The 17,822-nt window shown below is 38.1% G+C and overlaps 1 protein-coding gene across 1 annotated transcript; it reads left to right on the top strand.

Annotated features, from left to right (window-relative positions):
• The first annotated feature begins 4,371 nt into the window (after positions 1-4,371).
• On the top strand, positions 4,372-17,432 carry LOC137143306 (deleted in malignant brain tumors 1 protein-like). The gene is made up of 10 exons (XM_067533047.1): positions 4,372-4,439; positions 5,742-5,932; positions 6,895-6,924; positions 7,762-7,800; positions 9,427-9,580; positions 10,955-11,172; positions 11,517-11,692; positions 14,129-14,517; positions 14,683-14,954; positions 16,429-17,432. The coding sequence occupies exons 3-10, from the start codon at positions 6,912-6,914 to the stop codon at positions 16,575-16,577; spliced, it is 1,410 nt and encodes a 469-aa protein (XP_067389148.1). The 5' UTR covers positions 4,372-4,439; positions 5,742-5,932; positions 6,895-6,911; the 3' UTR covers positions 16,578-17,432.
• Positions 17,433-17,822: the final 390 nt, after the last annotated feature.

Below are 17,822 nucleotides of genomic sequence, written 5' to 3'. Positions count from 1 at the left end.
ATTTTTGTATTCCTGTTCTAGTACTTTTTGCCTACACTATCTATAATAACCCTGTAATATATTATTGGGTTTTGTTTCTATAATGCTATATTATACTAATGCATAAAGTTTAATGTTACTTTATTTAAAAAACATCCGTGGGTCAGATTCACCAGCAAGCTTTGAATCACTGGAATGGCTTAAGGCAGCTGGGACATAGCAGTGCTTGTAGTCTTTTGTGTATTGACTGCATATGAACTAAAACTTGGGTTTAGTAAACGCTGTATTTATTTTAATATTTACTTAACAGTTGTAATATGGCCCTTTTTGTGTGCATCATATCCTGACAAACTCTTTTGTCTGTCTCTCTCTGCTTATCAAAGCAACTGAATCCATTCTATATTTTTGAGTTTTTATGCAAAAATTTTTTTGATAGATTTTATTTAATATGGCAATTATCAAAAAAGAGAGAGGTCCTTTCCAGTTTTGGATCTGACATGGAAACAAAACTGTATGTGTAGGTTCTTGTCTAGGGATATGACTCTCCTACCACAATATACAAGTAGCTGCCATATGCCACCCATCAGCATCAAAAGGTGGGAGACATTGATGGGACCTGTGGCAGTGTTTAATTTGTAATGAAGGAGGTTCTGGGAATCAAGCAATTTTTTAAAATTCATAACTGATACAGCAAGCCCAGAGGTGCTGGGCGATGAACTGTCGAGCCTAGAGGTGCCAGGACTCAGCCCTGGCAAGCCCTAACACAAATTAAGCATTGGCTGGTGGTGAAAGGGGGACAGTCCCAGTAGCCAGTGAGGGAGGCACTGGCCAAGGGTCAATAGGTAGCTCCTCCCTCTGTGAGTCTCTGGCACCCAATGGCCAGCTGGGAGAGAGGTGCTGATTGGCCAACATTCCATTGCTCCCAGGATTTTGTCCAGGGCAGGGGCCATGTGATGCCTCTTTTGGCTCTGTTGCAGCAAGGAAAGGGTTACTCACCAGCTTGCAGTAGTAACTGTGGTCATCATCCTCATGATGTAAAGACAATAAGAACCTTGCTAAAAATCCAGGGCCTGTAACTGGGATGGCTGTTCATATATGGTGACGGCAGCTGCCTGACAATGTACCAGTTCAGCACAATATTGACAAAAACCCTGGTACTCCTGCTTTCAGGATCAGGTAGCAATGTCATTAGCTGCAGGGAATGTTGGCTCATGGCAGGTACAGGCAATAGGGGTCTGGGACTCAATGGGAAAGAATCAGAATGAAGAGATTTGAAGTCTGCTCCCCACAAAATTCATATGAAATTCTGGATTTGGTCTATTTCTAATATAAACCCTTGTAAAATTACATTGCTGCCTGTTCTTGGTAATGCTATATTTCATAGGAATCAACTAACTCTAATAACATTTCCGTTTAACAAAGGAATCCTAAGTTTGCCTTTATCTTTTGTATTAACATCTCTCCCCAGTACTACATGTTGGGTCAATGATAGTGTACATGTTTAATTACATTTCCTTCCCTTACTTGCTATTGTTGTGTGTGTTCTTAGTGCAACTTGTCTACTTCTACGGAGTATACATTAGAATTTGAAGGACTCAGACTCAAAGCTCAGTACAGTAGAACCTCAGAGTTACAAACAGGAGGTTGTTTGTAACTCTGAAATGTTTGTAACTCTGAACAAAATGTTATGGTTGTTCTTTCAAAAGTTTACAATGGAACCTTGACTTAATACAGCTTTGAAACTTTACTATGCAGAAGAAAAATGCTGCTTTTAACCGTCTTAATTTAAATTAAACAAAAATAGAAAGATACCTTGTTACATCTTTTTTAAACTTTCCCTTTTTTTTCTTTTTTTTTTTAAGTAGTTTACATTTAACACAGTACTGTACTCTATTTGCGTGTGCGTGTGTGTTTGTCTGCTGCTGCCTGACTGGGTACTTCTGGTTCCAAATGAGGTGTGTGGTTGAACGGTCAATTCATAACTCTGAGGTTCTACTGTAGTATCTTGATTTAGTGAGGATTGTATTTACTTTTAACACCACTATTGTTGTCTTTTTGCATGTACCAGTCTCTGGACAAAGCAACAGGGAGTACACTATAAGTGGTGAGTCATGTCTTCTTTTCTTCATAACAGAGGGACTCATCCTGGGTGGTTCTGAGGGCAGCAGGGTGGGAAACAGATTCCCCATCCTGCAAAAAATTTTGAGATATTGAGGAAAAGTCAAACTCTCAAAAATTATAGCAAACAAAAAATCCAAATTTATGGTATAAAAGTTCAGGCTCGGGCTAGAGCCTGAGCTGTGGAACCCCTCTTCCCCCACGCTCCCCAGCCACAGGTCCCAGAGCCTTGGCACCAGCTGAACCCTGAACATTTACACCGCAATTTTACATCTCTGCAGCCCAAGTCAGCTGACAGAGCTGTGAGTGTTGAATTGCAGCGTGGACATAGACTTTGCACACACAACATTATCCAGTGTCACTAAGGCTAAGGGGTGTGATTAATGCAGGGCTCCTTACATTGACTTTTCTTCTTTTAAAGGGTTTGTTGGTTACACGTGGTACTTAAGTACCACAATGTGTGTTTAATAAAAGTTCTTATACAAAATATCTATTCCCAGCAAAAATGTTTCCCCAAAACTTGGTAATTGTAGACATAGTTATTCTAATTTGTTATCCTTGCCCTCCCCCAATTATCTCTGGGGGTTTGTTTTGTTACATCCGCTTGTTGCTGCTTGTCTTAAATTAGACTCTCAGCAATTTGGGGCTCTGTACTCTGTGTTTGTACAGTGGCTAGCCCTACAGGGCCCTCATCCTGATTTGGGGGCCTCTGTGTGCAGCAATAATGCAAACACTACTACTAATTATTATAAGTTTAAGTTAGGGTTTGGGGTTTGAGTTTGAGGCTAAAACAGGATTCACATCTGAACCTCTCTGTCCCAATTCCAAGGACCTCAGATATAAGGCACTGGCTTTGGCCGATCTGTATTCTATAACTTCATAAAGGTTCATGAGTTCCTGTTTTCAAAAGCAGAATATTTAAAGAAATGAATAAAAATAATGGTTTTTCTACCTATTTTGTTTCTCTGGGTATTGCATCTTGGGCCAGATTTACCTGTACTAATGTCTAACTCCTGTGCCAGTCCAGCATCATTGTACCGTAGGAAGCATTCATCCTTATAGAAGACACCATTTTCCATTAAGGGTTATGCCATTGGAGGACGGCTCCAATAGCTGCTGTTAGATCTGTTGTAGACCCATTTGTAAATATTGTATTTGTAAATAGAATCCAGAGCATTCTATGGGCACCTCAGTCACTCCTGTGCCACATATAACACCACCATGTGTGGTGTTTACTGCACTCCAAAGTGATCCCAAAAGGACTGGTTTTATGTGCTTTCCACTGCTGGAACTAACCAGCGCTGAGATCTTTCTTCCAGTGGAATTTGTGCAAATCCTGAAAGGAATCAGTTCATAGACCACTACAGACCACAGATCAAACCACCTTATCTTGCTCATTTTTTTTTTACAAAGTGATGCAAAATGGTGGCTTCAGCTGCAGAGTGTCAGCCACAAAATTACTAAAATCAATCACAAATTTTTATAGAAGGGAACTATTTTACTTGACCACTAATGTTAACTTTTTACATGAACAGCTCCAACAGAAACTACAATGTGGGTAGAGCATACTACATATGGTAAGTCACATATCCTTCCCTTTTTAATAGAGGGAAAAATCTTGAGTGGTCCAGGCAGCTACTGAGCTACTGCAGTACCCTTTATGAACTCTCAAAAGGAGCTGGGAATACTCAGGATTTGGCCCATATTTTTTTTTCTTCAATACTTTGAAAAATTGGAAAACCAGTCAGAACAAAATGGAACTATCTTTTTTCACTCAAATTCCAATTGGAACTCTGAGATACAAAAATGTTCAGTCAGCCTATTTGTGTTCCTGTTTTTACATTGTCTTTCTACTTTTTTGGGTTTGCCTGAGAGTAAAAGATGAAATACCAATGTACCAAAAGGTACTTATTTATTTATTTGCAGTATTTCCAGCCGAGAAAACCAGGAAGAATGGGAAATCTCACAATAACATATGATTTATAGGATTTTTGTCTCAATGTTCAGAAATATATAGATTCAAACTGTAATCCAGGAAAATTGTTAAATGAAATTGATGGACTGAATTCAGCAGATGGTGGGGTGTTCAGATCTGGGATTTTCTTTTGGGCTCACTATTGGAAAATAAATTAAGAATTTAGAAACAAAATTGAAATCAGTTTGGATTTACATCCTCTTGTTTTATGTTCTCTAGTAGGAAATCAGTGTGGTGGCTTCCTCTCAAATCCAGCTGGGTCATTTTCTAGCCCATATTACCCTGGAAAGAGTCAGATCATACAATGTGTCTGGGAAATACAAACAGAATATTACAGTCACATAGTACTAGTCTTTTCTTACGTTAGGTAAGTATGAGGAATTACAAGCTTTCTAGTATTCTGAGAACATTTATTTTATTCATGTATATAAGGTCTTAGAGTTGCAGGAAACTACCAAGACAGCAACTGCCTTGGGTCCCTTTCTGTTGTACTCAGAAGAGATGACTTGAGAGGAGGGGGTGCTGTGCTAGGGGGTGCTGGAGAGAGGACTATACTGTCACACTTATAGAAAGAGAGTTTTGGGGTGTGGAATGCTTAGTCCCATGCTAAAAAGTCCTCTCACAGAGAACCAACATGAGAGTGCTGTCCTCTGCCCCTTTTTTGTACTTACTCTCTTACCGTAGTCTTCCTCCAGGAACTTGGATTCAGTTGGCAGGCTGTGTAGATGCGTGTGAAATATTTGGAACAAATAGCTTATTTGCTGAAAAATGCAATTTTGGTTGACCTGAAACTATTTGTGAATTTGACATACATTCACAAAATAAACATTTTGGGGGGACTAGATTCACAAGTGGATTTAGGTGCCATTCACAAAATGGTGGTGGTGGTGGTGGTGGCGGCCCTCATATAACTTTCAGCACAATGGTTAGGGCACTCGCCTAGGGCACTGGTCTTCTACTTTCCAGAAGAGTGCTCGAAACAGTGTAAGGGGGGCACTACCGCCTCTTGTCTTCTGAACCTAGCTCTTCTTTCCTCTGCTTGTATTTTAAAAGCAAGTTTAAAATGCCCAGAAACTAACTTTGACTTTTCTGGTCTGCTGCAATTGTTCAGAATGTATGGTTTCAGTTTGGGTCAAACTGATTTTTTTCCAATATTTCTGTGCTTCCAAAACTGTCACAGACATCTGTCTCTAGTTGTCTGGTCAAATGTCCAGTGGTGAGAGAGGCTTCATGCTTTCAGAGGCTCCGAAAGGTCCTCGGCTACTGATGTTTGAGATCAGTGGAGAACAAACTTGAGTCCGAGTCTGAATGCAATGTGCAGTAGTTGGAGAAGACAGGCTGCTGTTCCTTCTCAAAGAGGACAGGAAGAGTGGTGGATCCATTGAAGGGAAGAGGTTCCATAGCCTGCATTTTTGGACATAAATAACTCTTTATGAGGCTGTCCTCTGTGGGATTGCAGTGGAAGAATTAATTTCTAAAGCAAATAAATCCCTTTGTACAGTGGTGTGTGTGAGTTTGGGGACAAAGTTCCTAGATTTTTGGAATAAAAGGATCTGTGAAATCCCTCAGATGACATCATTTAAAGGACAAATGAATAGCACAGTGGTATAAAATAATGTGACTATATTACTCAGTATACAAATGATATATTATTAACTTCATTCCACAGTCTGAACTGCTCTCAGGAATTTATTGAAATCTATGATGGACCCCTGTATGCATCACCCTTAGTTGGGAAAATTTGTAATGGTTCAAATCTCAGATATGTATCATCTTCAAACACACTGACAGTTCTATTATATGGAAACTCCTATGACTCAGGATACGGGTTTTGGGCTTATTATAACTCTGTGTTCCCAGGTAAGACTAAGATTTACATGTTTACTATTAATTAGTCTATTAATTTTAATGTACTCAAAGTCCATATTTTTACATATTTTTGGATGTGTGTGATTAAAGCTTAATTATTTTTATTTAATAACCATTATTTTTTTCTGTATTTTATTGGTGGTTAATATTTTGTGTTAATTTGAGGCCACCGTATCTGGATTTGTCTAATAAAAAGGATACATTCTAGTAAAAACCCTTGTTAAGATAGCTGCCATTGGTCAACCCCCAACTCTGCCTCAGGAGCTAGGATTGGCTGGAAACAACCCATAGAAAACTGAATCAGGGGAAAGAATCTTCTCCACATCCTTTCACTATCGCTTCAGTTGGCTATGCTACTAGGCAAGTCTGTTAAGATCTTGAAGGTTAAGGACATCTATGGAAATCTTGTATTGAATAAAATTGCAGTATATGCATTTGTTTTGATTGTTATCCACTCATCCTTTTAAAAAAAGGCTAAACAAATCTATCCTGGATAATTTGATAGAATAGCATTGAATTCAACAGCAAGTATATAAAAGGGTTGGAAAAACCTATAGGAAGAATTGCATTCTCTACTAAATTCTGAATTTTTGGAATCACTGCTGTAGACCTGTTTACATTTCTATAGAACCATATGGAGTATCATGCCTATCAAATTCTGTGGTGGATTATATGTAGGCCCTAGTAGGGGCAAAATTGCTTTTCTATTCAATTCTAGCTCCACTTTCAAGGGCTATATGAGAGCCTGATTTCCTCCAGTGTGATCTTGTTAGTTTGATTTCTATAAAGTTAACACTGATGTCCATTTTTCTCAGTAAGTGTTGGTTTTTACCTTTCATTGGCTCCATTCCAAGACCATACTTTCTTTGTACATCCTGTAGTGCAGAAATTTCATAAAATGTTCTTAAAGGATTGTATCAAATTTTATTGTTTGTTACTTTTTACATTTTAAGAGCCTTCCAACACTACAATGATGCCAACAGGTAAAACATCATTTTTTTCACTTTCCTCACACTTGTAACTATGCAATGCTGTTGACACTCCTGGGATTTCATGGTTATATTTCTGTTCAGACTCCTTTTCTTTTGTAAGTTTATGGCTTCATTCACTTTTGCTCTAGGGATTTATTTCCTCCCTATCATTATTTCCCTTTGAATTTGTGTGCATAAAAATGGGATGATAACCCTGTAAATCCATACCATACTTCCTCTTCCCAATGGGTGCAAGAGCAAATCTTAAATCAATTAACTGTTTCCAACTTCCTGCCATTTCTCTTGGATCACCAAACACTGTCTCTATTGAGGAAATAATTATCTGCCCACCCTTTCACTTGGCTTCAGAAGCAGTCTTGGAAACAAAGATGAGATTTATGGATGAGAGAGAGGTGGGGAGGAAAGGATACATTATTGCATGCCCCTCACATTCTGACAGTGAGGTTCATTTTATATATTGATAAGATTCTGGCCTGGAACCACATCTGTATTTGGTTTGCAATCATAGTAAGACCCTCTAGGATTGTTTTATAAAAGCAGGGTTGTTCATGATTTGTTTCTGTGGGATTTTTTTATTTTTGAAATTTCATATGGAAAGGCTCACATTTTAACTCATACTAAAGGAGCGAGCCTATATTACACCAGAATATTAGTGTGTATAAACTAGAGGCCACGGAAGGGAGGGGTGGTTGTTTTGAATTTGGATTCAAATTACCTTTGGTCTTGGCTCGGTGTACTATGTTAGCTCATGTATTATTGCAAAAGTGTAGCCTACAGTTTTATTTAACAAAGATGATTGCTAATTTTGCTTTTTTTCTTATTTTGTAGTTACAGATCTTCCAAGTACTTCACCAACCCCTATAAATCGTAAGTCAAGTCGTATTACTGTACATCCTCACTATAACTAACCCCTGGGGATACAAACTGTTTGTTCATTATAGCCAGGGATTTGCTTTAGCAAAAGAGACCCACAGGGATGGGATAGAGGGACTGAGTTCATTATATCCTAAGGTTCGTTGTTATGAAGGGCATTATAGCGAGGCCGTATACTGTATTGACTTTCCTGTTTTTCTGAAGTCTGTGTCAAGCATTCAAACTTTATTTGTGTCTCAGAATCTTTTGAGCCACCACCAGTTGCATAGCCCATCTCTCCGACACACTCAGAATCGTTATGGGAAACTCCAAAGTGAGATCTTCCTCTTCTGTGACTGCTCTGCATGACCATTCTACCTTCCTGCTTTTTAACATCTCCTGTGGCACTCAGCTTCCTCTCTACTAGGCTCCAGGTTGCCTACACTGTGTTAATGATTACAAAGTTTGAAGGTTGATGTGCCTCAGACCAAACTCTGAGCCCAAGCCCATTAAATTCAAAATGGAAGCATGTAGGGCCAAGCTGAGGGACCTATGGACTGTACAAGAGCTACATAAAAGTGCAAGGGAAACCAGTAGAGGCAATGACAGCAGCGTGGAGTGGATCTCTGTATGTGAAGGTTTAAGGAGGGAGCCAAAGGTCAATGAGGGAGGGAGCCATGAACACATTTGGTGTTCTCGTAGTAAAGAGAAGCAGAGCCTGATTAAGTAGATTCTCTTAAACCAGTGGTTCTCAAACTATGGGGTGAGGTGCTGGAATGTGTCAAGGGAGGCATGAGCTGTGTGGATTTTTGTTTTGTTTTGGTTTTTTTTAAGAGCACTGACTGTCAGCCCCAGGCAGCTGGGGCTCGTGCAGAAGGGCAGTGCACACCCAAAAGGTGATTTTCAGTTATATTGTTTTAGTAAACTCTGAGGAGGTGTAGTCATTTTTTTCATAGCTTAGGGAGACTCACTATGACAAAATATGAGAACCCCTGTCTTAAACCAAACTTTCCTAAACCTTCCTGTGTATTTATCCTTTTTTTTTTTTTTTTGCAGTGTAGGCATGCAACCCTTAGTTGAAATGAGTTCTGAGAGATTTAAATTATTGATGGGCAAATTTGCTTGAACAAAGTACATTTTTGTTTATGTGGAGTTGCTATATATAATCAGATCTTTTAATATGTATTCCTGTGATCATACAGAAACTGATGTTGAGGCATGCAGAATTAATGCATGGTCCAGAGCCTTACTCCCCATTTTGGAGGTGTTGTGAATCTTGGACAGTGCCAAGCTGCAAGCAAGCTGCCATGAAGGGGGTAGCTAAGGAGTTGTCTGACACATTGACACTTGGCTAGCATAAAACCACCATAACACTCTACTCCACCCACTCTTGGAGGGTGTGATGGGAGGCAAGGCCAGCATGCACTGTGCTCATAATGGCTCCTATTGGGTTATTACAAGCTAGTGGAAGTTTAAGCAGCCATTAGGCTTCTGTAACTTGTACCAGAGCAGGTTTGGTCACCTTTTTCTCTTCCCCATTAGCTGCATTGAGGCCTGTTCTGGATAAATCGATGATAGAATATCTTCAGGAAATAAATCCAAAAGGAATTCTAAAATAGACTGGTTTTTTTTTCCTCTTAGCAGTAAATGGATCTTGTGGTGGCTACCTTTCAATGACTTCTGGATCATTCTCTAGTCCATTCTTTCCTGGAAATTATCCAGAAAATACACATTGTGTCTGGAGAATAGAAGTAAAGAACAATTATTATATAAGACTCATCTTTAAGCATCTTGAGTAAGTAAAATTAGATATTGAACTGCCATTTAGCCTTCAGAGAACTTGATATGAGACTTCCACTTGTCCTATTTGTTTGGCATTTTAAAATATTTTGATCTTTCACAGAAAGCCCTTATAATCTTACTAACACCTGTAAACTATTGGACTTTGAGTTTTGAAAGATGTTCCATTTCTTTCATTTTATTTCAATATAAGAAACCTGATTCATTAAAGTCTCTGCTCAAACAAATACAGCAGAAGGTCTGATCTGTCAATCTAGTAGTTGAGTAACTTTACTACCATGCAAGAGTCTCATTTGGGCCTTTGCTCTTTCGATAGCTGGCACTAGAAACTGCAAAGCATTTAAGCATGGGACTTATGGACTACTCCAGTGCTTAAAAATTAAGCACATGCTTAAGTACCTTGCCAATTCTGGGCCTCTGTGGACAAGCCACGTGTCTCATTTCTGGAGCAACACTGAAGGTGAACTGTAGCCAACTTTCTTTGGCTGGAAGGACCCTTGTATGGGCAGGAAGCTTGATGGTGAAGGGAGTCAGGTTAAAGGAAGTGGGGAGATCTTTAGAGTCATCAAAGGGTTGGAATAACTCACGGAGAAGAGGTAGGGAAGCACAGTTTTGCTTTTCTTTAAAAACAGAACTCGAAAAATCTTTTTTTTTTAGTAAATCTGTGCTTAACTATCTTTAACTCGACTAATTTGCTGTGTTCATTGTATAGTCCTAGAAGTTGTGTGGATATTTTTGAAAGAATAAATAAATGTCAGCTACTGTAGCATTGATGTGACATGGTTTTGTGATCGAATCCGAACTTGATCTAAGTGAAAGAAAGTTTTCATTCAGAAAGTGCCAGCCCTATATAACAAAGCAATATTTTGTGAATAAGCTGGATTGTCTACTGCTTGTTCTTTATAGTCCTTGTTCTGTAAATGAGTTTTCAGGCTTTATGGCTGTCAACGCCACACCTTCCACAAGCTATACATTCGCTTTTAAAAGCATATTTTTAAAAGAAAAAAGAATATATACAAACCCCTTTGACTTATGTCAAACATTCCTCTCCAGATCTCCCTGTTTGTATCCATTGCATGTCATTCTGTGGAGAACCTGTATGGAATGTTCAACAGAGATGTAAATGGCAGATCTGAGAGGAGAATTTTACCACAGATTTGCAAAAGTTCACCAAATCATTTGTTAGCACAAATATTGCTATTAGTTTGTCTTATAAACAAAGGTGTAAATGTTCACACTATTATGCATTAGTTTAGTACTGAAGTCCATAGGAACCAATTAGCCCCGATCCCATTTCACTCACTATGAAAACTGTTATTTTCTAACTGATATTATTTTAAAGTAACATATAATAACTTTATCTCCACAGTCTAGAAGTTTCATATAATTGTATTTATGACTTTGTTGAAGTCTATGATGGTCCTCTGAATACCTCTTCTCTACTTGGGAGGATTTGTGATGGTTCAAATTATACATTTACATCCTCTTCGAATACAATGACTGTTCTGTTTTCAAGTGACTTTAGTTATACAAGAAGTGGATTCAATGCTTACTATTATTCGATTCCAGAAAATAACAATGATACAGGTAAGCATACCTTAGTAATAGACACATTACTATATTTAAGGTAACAGTAATGGCCTGATCAAGCTATTGAAGTCAATGGAAAGACTCCCATTTATTTAATGGACATTGGATCAGGCAAAATTTGATATCTTGCGGTGTTGTAGCTATGTTGGTCTTAGGATATTAGAGAGACAAGGTGGGTGATGTAATATCTTGTATTGAACCAACTTCTGCTGGTGAAAGACAAGCTTTTGAGCATACCCAAAGCTTTTAAGTCAGGAACCAGTCAATTATTAAGTATAGTAATGTTTGGATACCTGTCTAGAATCAATAATATTTACCTTTCCTTCTGTCTCATAATTTAGCACTGTCATGTTTTGGAGAATATATGCGTGCAATCATTAACAGAACTTATCTTCAGTCATTGGGCTACAATGTTTGGGACGTTTATCTGAACGACTCATCCTGTGGGCCACAGCAGATCACAGAAAACTATGTTATATTCACCATACCATTTAATGGATGTGGTACAATAAGACAGGTAAGAAATTGTACTTTTTATTCATATATCACTTTTGCCTGTGAAACACACCTTTAGCTTAACAAAGCAATTTAAATTAGCTTTGGACAAAAATGTTCTGTCAGACCATTCTCTTTAAAAGGCCATAATTTAGATTCAGAAATATTTTGTTAAAAGTGCCCATGTTATGTTCAAGGTGATCAGTATGATTGTTATGCATGTTTGTCTAACCACCTAACTGATATTAGGAGCCCTGACTTTAAAAAAAAAAAAAAAATGAGGGGAAATTACAATAAACACAGAACCCTGTCACTTCATATTTGTTATGGATGACTCGAGGTATTGGTAGCATGGATGGAGGAAGAGCCTTTGACATCTTGGTCACCCTTGTGAATGTTGCCCAAGTCAGTGGTGTCTGGAAAAACTCCATCTAGTAGTGTCACAGGTTGTGCCCTTAGCTACCCAGTGTGCCACGCTGCCTGGCCCATTTGTGTGGTCTCTTATTCCCACTATACACACTGTTTCTTTCCCCCCATGTATATCTTTAGATTCCCAGCATTGCAGAACAGAATATGGGCTTGTATCAGGAGAAGCCTTCCACCCAGCTTTTTGTACCTCACCAGCTCACTTTCTGAGCTTCCCCCTTTAGTGTTCTTGCCAATTATGTATATTCCCTTATTGAGTTAATTACCTTGATAGCTCAGTCATTACCCCCCCTCCCCAAGTGTCAATCTCCACCATAATTGTAAATTGCCTCCAATTAAGCTTATAATCTTCTCTGTTAGGCACTTAACTATGTGACCAGGGTGCTACAGATAGCACTCTCTTATAGGTAGACAGTGGGCAAAATTTCCTTGAATTTTAGGGGGAGATAGTAATATTTGAATCCCTACATTCTAACTCTATTTTTATATGTCCTGGGGAAGATCCATAACCAGAAGTGACTGATTCTTTGGTTCTGTTTCAAATGTGGCCAAAATCTCTCAAAAGCAGCCCAAGAGGGAAGGAAATCTACCTCTCATTCCTAGAAGTGACCCTTCCTTGTCAGGGTTGAGACCTCACTGTATTGTGACTGGATTGTGGGAAATCAGCTATCATTGTGTGGATAAACAGAGTAGCTTAAACTCCAGGGCTGTCAAATGGCACCTTTCACGAACAAAACGTTCATTTTAAAACCAAAAAATGTAAAGAACACTTCGCTTAAATATGTACATTTTTGCCACGGACCACTTAACTGTGCAAATATAATTCATCATGTAAGTAGCTTACAAACTATTGCAAAAGGGACATTAATTTATTGAGCAGCAGGTGCTAACACAGAATCTGAGCAAAATTAATAGTACAATGTTTTTTCTTATGTTGTTTTGATAAAGCACCTACGTGATTTAAACATTAGAAGTGTACATTGAGTTGCTAGACTATTATTAGATTAAAATAGATATCAGCTGAACAAAAATCCCTGTAATTTGGGTGCTGAAGATAAATCCAAACTTTGTCAGTGGTCCCTAATGGACTGAACGAACCCCCTATATCTGAGCTATCATGGACTTTGGCGTGTCTGAAATCCAGATCCAGAACTGACTTTCACAGCATGAACTGACTTCTAATAAAACAGATAGAAAAATGAAGTCCAATGAATTTGTAAAAGTGCATTAAGAGAACAGGTTTTATGCTAGCTCTGGGAGTCCCGCATCTTGTTTTAAAAGTGATCTTATGGCTCTTGCTCTTCAGGTTTATGAAAACTAGATGTATTCCAGAGCATTTGCATCTTCCTGAAAGGTAGTCATTTGTTAAACCCTGCTGGTGAGGGTTAGGTGATCAGCAATCGTGATCAGCGGTCATGTTATGCAAAATCACAAAATAAATATTAACCAAAAAGTGTAAACTCCCTATCCTCCTGGAACCTAGGAGGAATTGGACAAGAGAGAACCAGTGCTGCTTTGACAAGCGATTGCAATAAATGGACTAAGGTGTGCATTTAACTAATGACTAAACTTTTCAGCGGGCTGTCAAAACCAAATTAAAGGTGCAGCATCAATTTGAAAATCTTGTTGGAAAATTTATTCTTAAAATGTTACAAGTGACACCCAAGATTATGCAAACTGGAGGGAAAAAAACACATCTTTTTTTTTTTTCAGCTTGTTTGCTTTCTGCATTTGGCAGAATTTTGTGTACCATGTTCCCTGGTATAGATGGTCATTTTCATCTTTTCTGAAAGGACCATAAATATCAACCGAAAAGCAGAAAAGCTCTTCCAAGGTTTTTAAGGAATTAGAAGCAAAAAAAATCAGAACATGCTATTCAAACAGTATTCACTGGGAAATTCAATTTTTTTAAAAATTAGCTAGTTTTTAAAAGTCAAGTTGAGTGTCTTTCTATATAAGTCAACTATTTCAACTGCAATATTTTATCAAAATACATTCCTGAATCATGTTTTTTCCTCCCATATTTTCACAGGTGAAAAATAACACAATCACTTATTCCAATGTAATCAGAACATCTCCTTCTGGTTACATTATCACAAGGGAAAATAACTTTCAGTTTCATGTTACCTGCAGAATGAACCAGGACACAATGATAGAAATAATGTATGTAGCCAAAAGTGATATGGACATAAGTGAAACCCAGCATGGCAGATATGATGTGAACATTTCATTTTATGAATCATCAAATTTCTCAAATTCCGTTTACAATTCCCCATACTATGTTGGCCTAAACCAGGATTTATTCCTTCAAGCCACTCTCTACAGTGCCGATCCAAATCTGGTGATATTTACAGACACGTGTATTGCATCTCCTTATTCTGATGACTTCACAACCCTGACTTACGATTTAATCAGAAGTGGGTAAGGACTTTTAGATATAGCGGAAAAAAGCTCTCTCATACATGTATCTTTCTTTCTGCTTTGTATTGCTTGCATTGCAGCAGTAAAGCAGACACATTTACTCTGATTCCTCCACATGTTAGTGGAGCAATTCTGATTTGTTTTGTTTTTGGTTTTTTGTTACAGATGTACAAGAGATTCCACCTACAGCCCAATCTATTCACAAGTGGGATCCATTGTTCGTTTCAGATTCAATGCCTTCAAGTTTCTTAACAGACATGCTGCTGTTTACTTGCAGTGTAAGATAGTTGTGTGTAGGGCACATGATTATTCTTCTCGATGCTACCAGGGATGTTTAGCAAGGCGCAAGAGGAATACAAGTCCTTACCAGGAAAAAATGAATGTTGTTGCGGGGCCAGTCCAACTTAAAAAAGAAACCAATGAGGACAGAAAATCTGGTAATTTATTCTTTTGACCTTTTATCTTGCCATATCCGTTAAGTATAACTTTACAAGATTTTCTATATGTCATATTCTTTGCCTGCTTCCGTATCATGAACTCTAAACAGAAATGTTTGAGTGTGCTAAGGAACCTTTTTCCTTCTGAACACACTTTGATGGCAACAAGGTAGTTAATTATAAAAGTTCCAGAAATTTACTGGTACAAATTTTGCAAGCACCAGTTATTCCCACCAAAAAATCTTCGCCCTATTGTCAATTATGTCGTTAAAATTATTACACACAGATGATGTGCTTTCCTTTATAATGCCTTCTCTGTACAAATCAGTAAGTTTTACTTTTTTCTTCTTCAGATCCCTTTTCAAGACCCACTTCTGCTTTTTATAGCTACAAAAAAACCTGCCAACTATTTATTTGGCCAGTATTTATTGAGAAACTTACATTCAAATTATTTAGAAACATCAAGGTGTGCTCATAGCTCACCTATTTATTTGCAATTAGTAATGCTTTTACCCCGGTCTTTCACTCTTTTCTTTTCTTCAGTTTGTTACTCACTTGTTACATCTATCTTATTTCACATTAGATTATTAGCTTTTTGGGTCAAAGGCCTTGTCTTCCTAGTGTTTGCATAATGCCTAGCATGATGAGAAACCAGTCCTAAATGGAGCTTTAGGTGTTACTTCAATGCAACTGGTGGTGGTGGTTGTTATAAACATGAATAGACTTGTTTACAGACACACTCATGATTACAGAAAATAATGGTGTACTAGTCTTTTACTGTAGGATAAGAGTGAATATTTGATCAAAATATTGGCTTACAAGGGAAACAAATGTCTCTCAGAATTCATAATAGGATATGGAATATTTCATTTCACTTTCACAGATGCTAGTTCAAATTCAATCTGAGTTTCTAGTCCCTGAAAACCATTACCATTTGATTGATGGTCAATGGCCTGTGTAAAATAATTGGTGGTCTCAGTCTGGGTAATTATATTAAAAAACAACATCACAACTGGAACTTTTGTGACAGTCATCAGAGACGTCCTGGTGCAAATGAGCACAGACTGAGCTATTCTCTTACCCCTGGAGCTGATTGGTGGTCCTCCAGGTTGAGACATGCTGACAAAGTGGTGTAAGATGCTGACATTGCTGCTGTTTTGTGTTGTACCTAAGGATAAGATGTTAAACTCCAGAGCTGCCTATTAGGCATCTTTAACATATGCTATATTTGCATATGCTGTTTTATTTAAAAAGACATTAAACAATTTGTATGCCTTTTCCTTGTTTTCAAAACTAATTTTATCAGTATGGCACTTTTGGTCAGACTACTAAGTTTCTTAATGTCAATGAAATTTTTACCTCTGAATCCCAATGGTATCCTTTATGCTCTATCACTCTGGCAAGTCCTATGTATTCATATACTGGCCAAAACTGTAAGAGATTAAGTCAGATAAACTATCTCTGTCATTTACAGATCCACACAAGAGAGTGTTTCTGGAAAAAGATGACTTACACAACCCATTTGTTGTTGCTACTTTGCTGTTGGCGGTACTTGTTTTGGCTCTCACTGGGGCTCTTCTGAGAAGTAATTTGAGAAGAAGAAATGAGTATCAACTGCTGTGAGAGAGAACCACAAGGCATCACATGAGGTGGTTCCACCTCATTCTTTAGTGTGTCCTTTCGAGGTTGAACATTTGCACAATGATTTAATAGGTAACGTAGTAAATTAAAAAGGAAAGTACTTGGCTTTCAAAAGTCAACAATATATGTAATGGACATGCTATAATATGCAGAGGTGTGGTCCGCTAAACCTGATTTGGATACGCTTTAAATGAAGAGTTTCAGTTAGGGCTTGAGAAAATAAATCCTCAGTTTTGTGTGTGCAGACAAAGTGCATGTACACCAATTTCACCTGCTATATCTTGTCTTTGTACACGCAAATGAACATAGATATGTTCAAAGTGAGTAACTGTGCACATAGTAGATGGGTACACAATTATTTGATTCTTACAGCATTTGGTGATCTCCTAACACGTTTAGTGCATTTGTATTTTGGCTAAAGTGATTATTCTGAATGTTATGCTAAGGTTTTGATCAGATCAAAGGGCAGAGAAAGGGCAGCTGTGAAACTCACATCTGGACATTGGGAGTGTTGAGTTCTGTGGATATGGGTTGGGCCCATCTCTGCCTTTAACTAGTGTAATTGCATTTAACTAGCACAACTAAGTGTACCTCTCTGGAAGTAAGATGAAAATTCCTGCTCTTGTTAATTTAGTAAACAGTTGATTATTAAAGCAATACATTTTGAAATCCAACAGTTGTATAGTAAATAGGCATATATTGGGTATAACAAAAACTTAACTAAACCTATTTTCAATCAGTATAAATTATGTAATATACTAATGATGTAATTACAAATGCAAGTTTTTATGTATTTGTTTCTGATTAAGATGCAAAACTGACATCAAATAAAACGCTAAAACTGTCGGTAAAAACTGTGTATTTAGTTTTTTACCTTAGATAGGGAAAACATGGCTTCAGATATAATTGCATCTTGTTTGTTTTAGGGTGTGTGTACACTCCACACCTAAGCCTGGGCTGTGACTCAGGTTTGAACCTAAGCCCCCCTTCCAGTCACACACAAACCAATCTGACTCAGTTTCAGCAGGCAATCAAGACCCAGGTCCTAGGACTTGCTGGGGGATGGGACAGAGCCAGAGTCCCATTTTGATTTGGGTCCAAGCCCTGTCATTTTGCTGTGTGGACTCAGGTCAAGCCGCAGACCTGAGTCAAAAAGTCTGCCTAGTACAGCATGGATGCATTGGCACTGCTGTGAGACCTGGGTCCAGCAATTGTAAATCTAGGTTT

This window comes from Emydura macquarii, unplaced genomic scaffold, assembly GCF_026122565.2.
Source record: "Emydura macquarii macquarii isolate MOO-44397 ecotype Brisbane River unplaced genomic scaffold, CSIRO-AGI_Emac_v2 contig_3306, whole genome shotgun sequence".
Classification (NCBI taxonomy): Eukaryota; Metazoa; Chordata; order Testudines; family Chelidae; genus Emydura; species Emydura macquarii.
The sequence above is the reverse complement of the archived record's forward strand: the minus strand, read 5'-3'. Positions and strand labels throughout refer to the sequence as shown.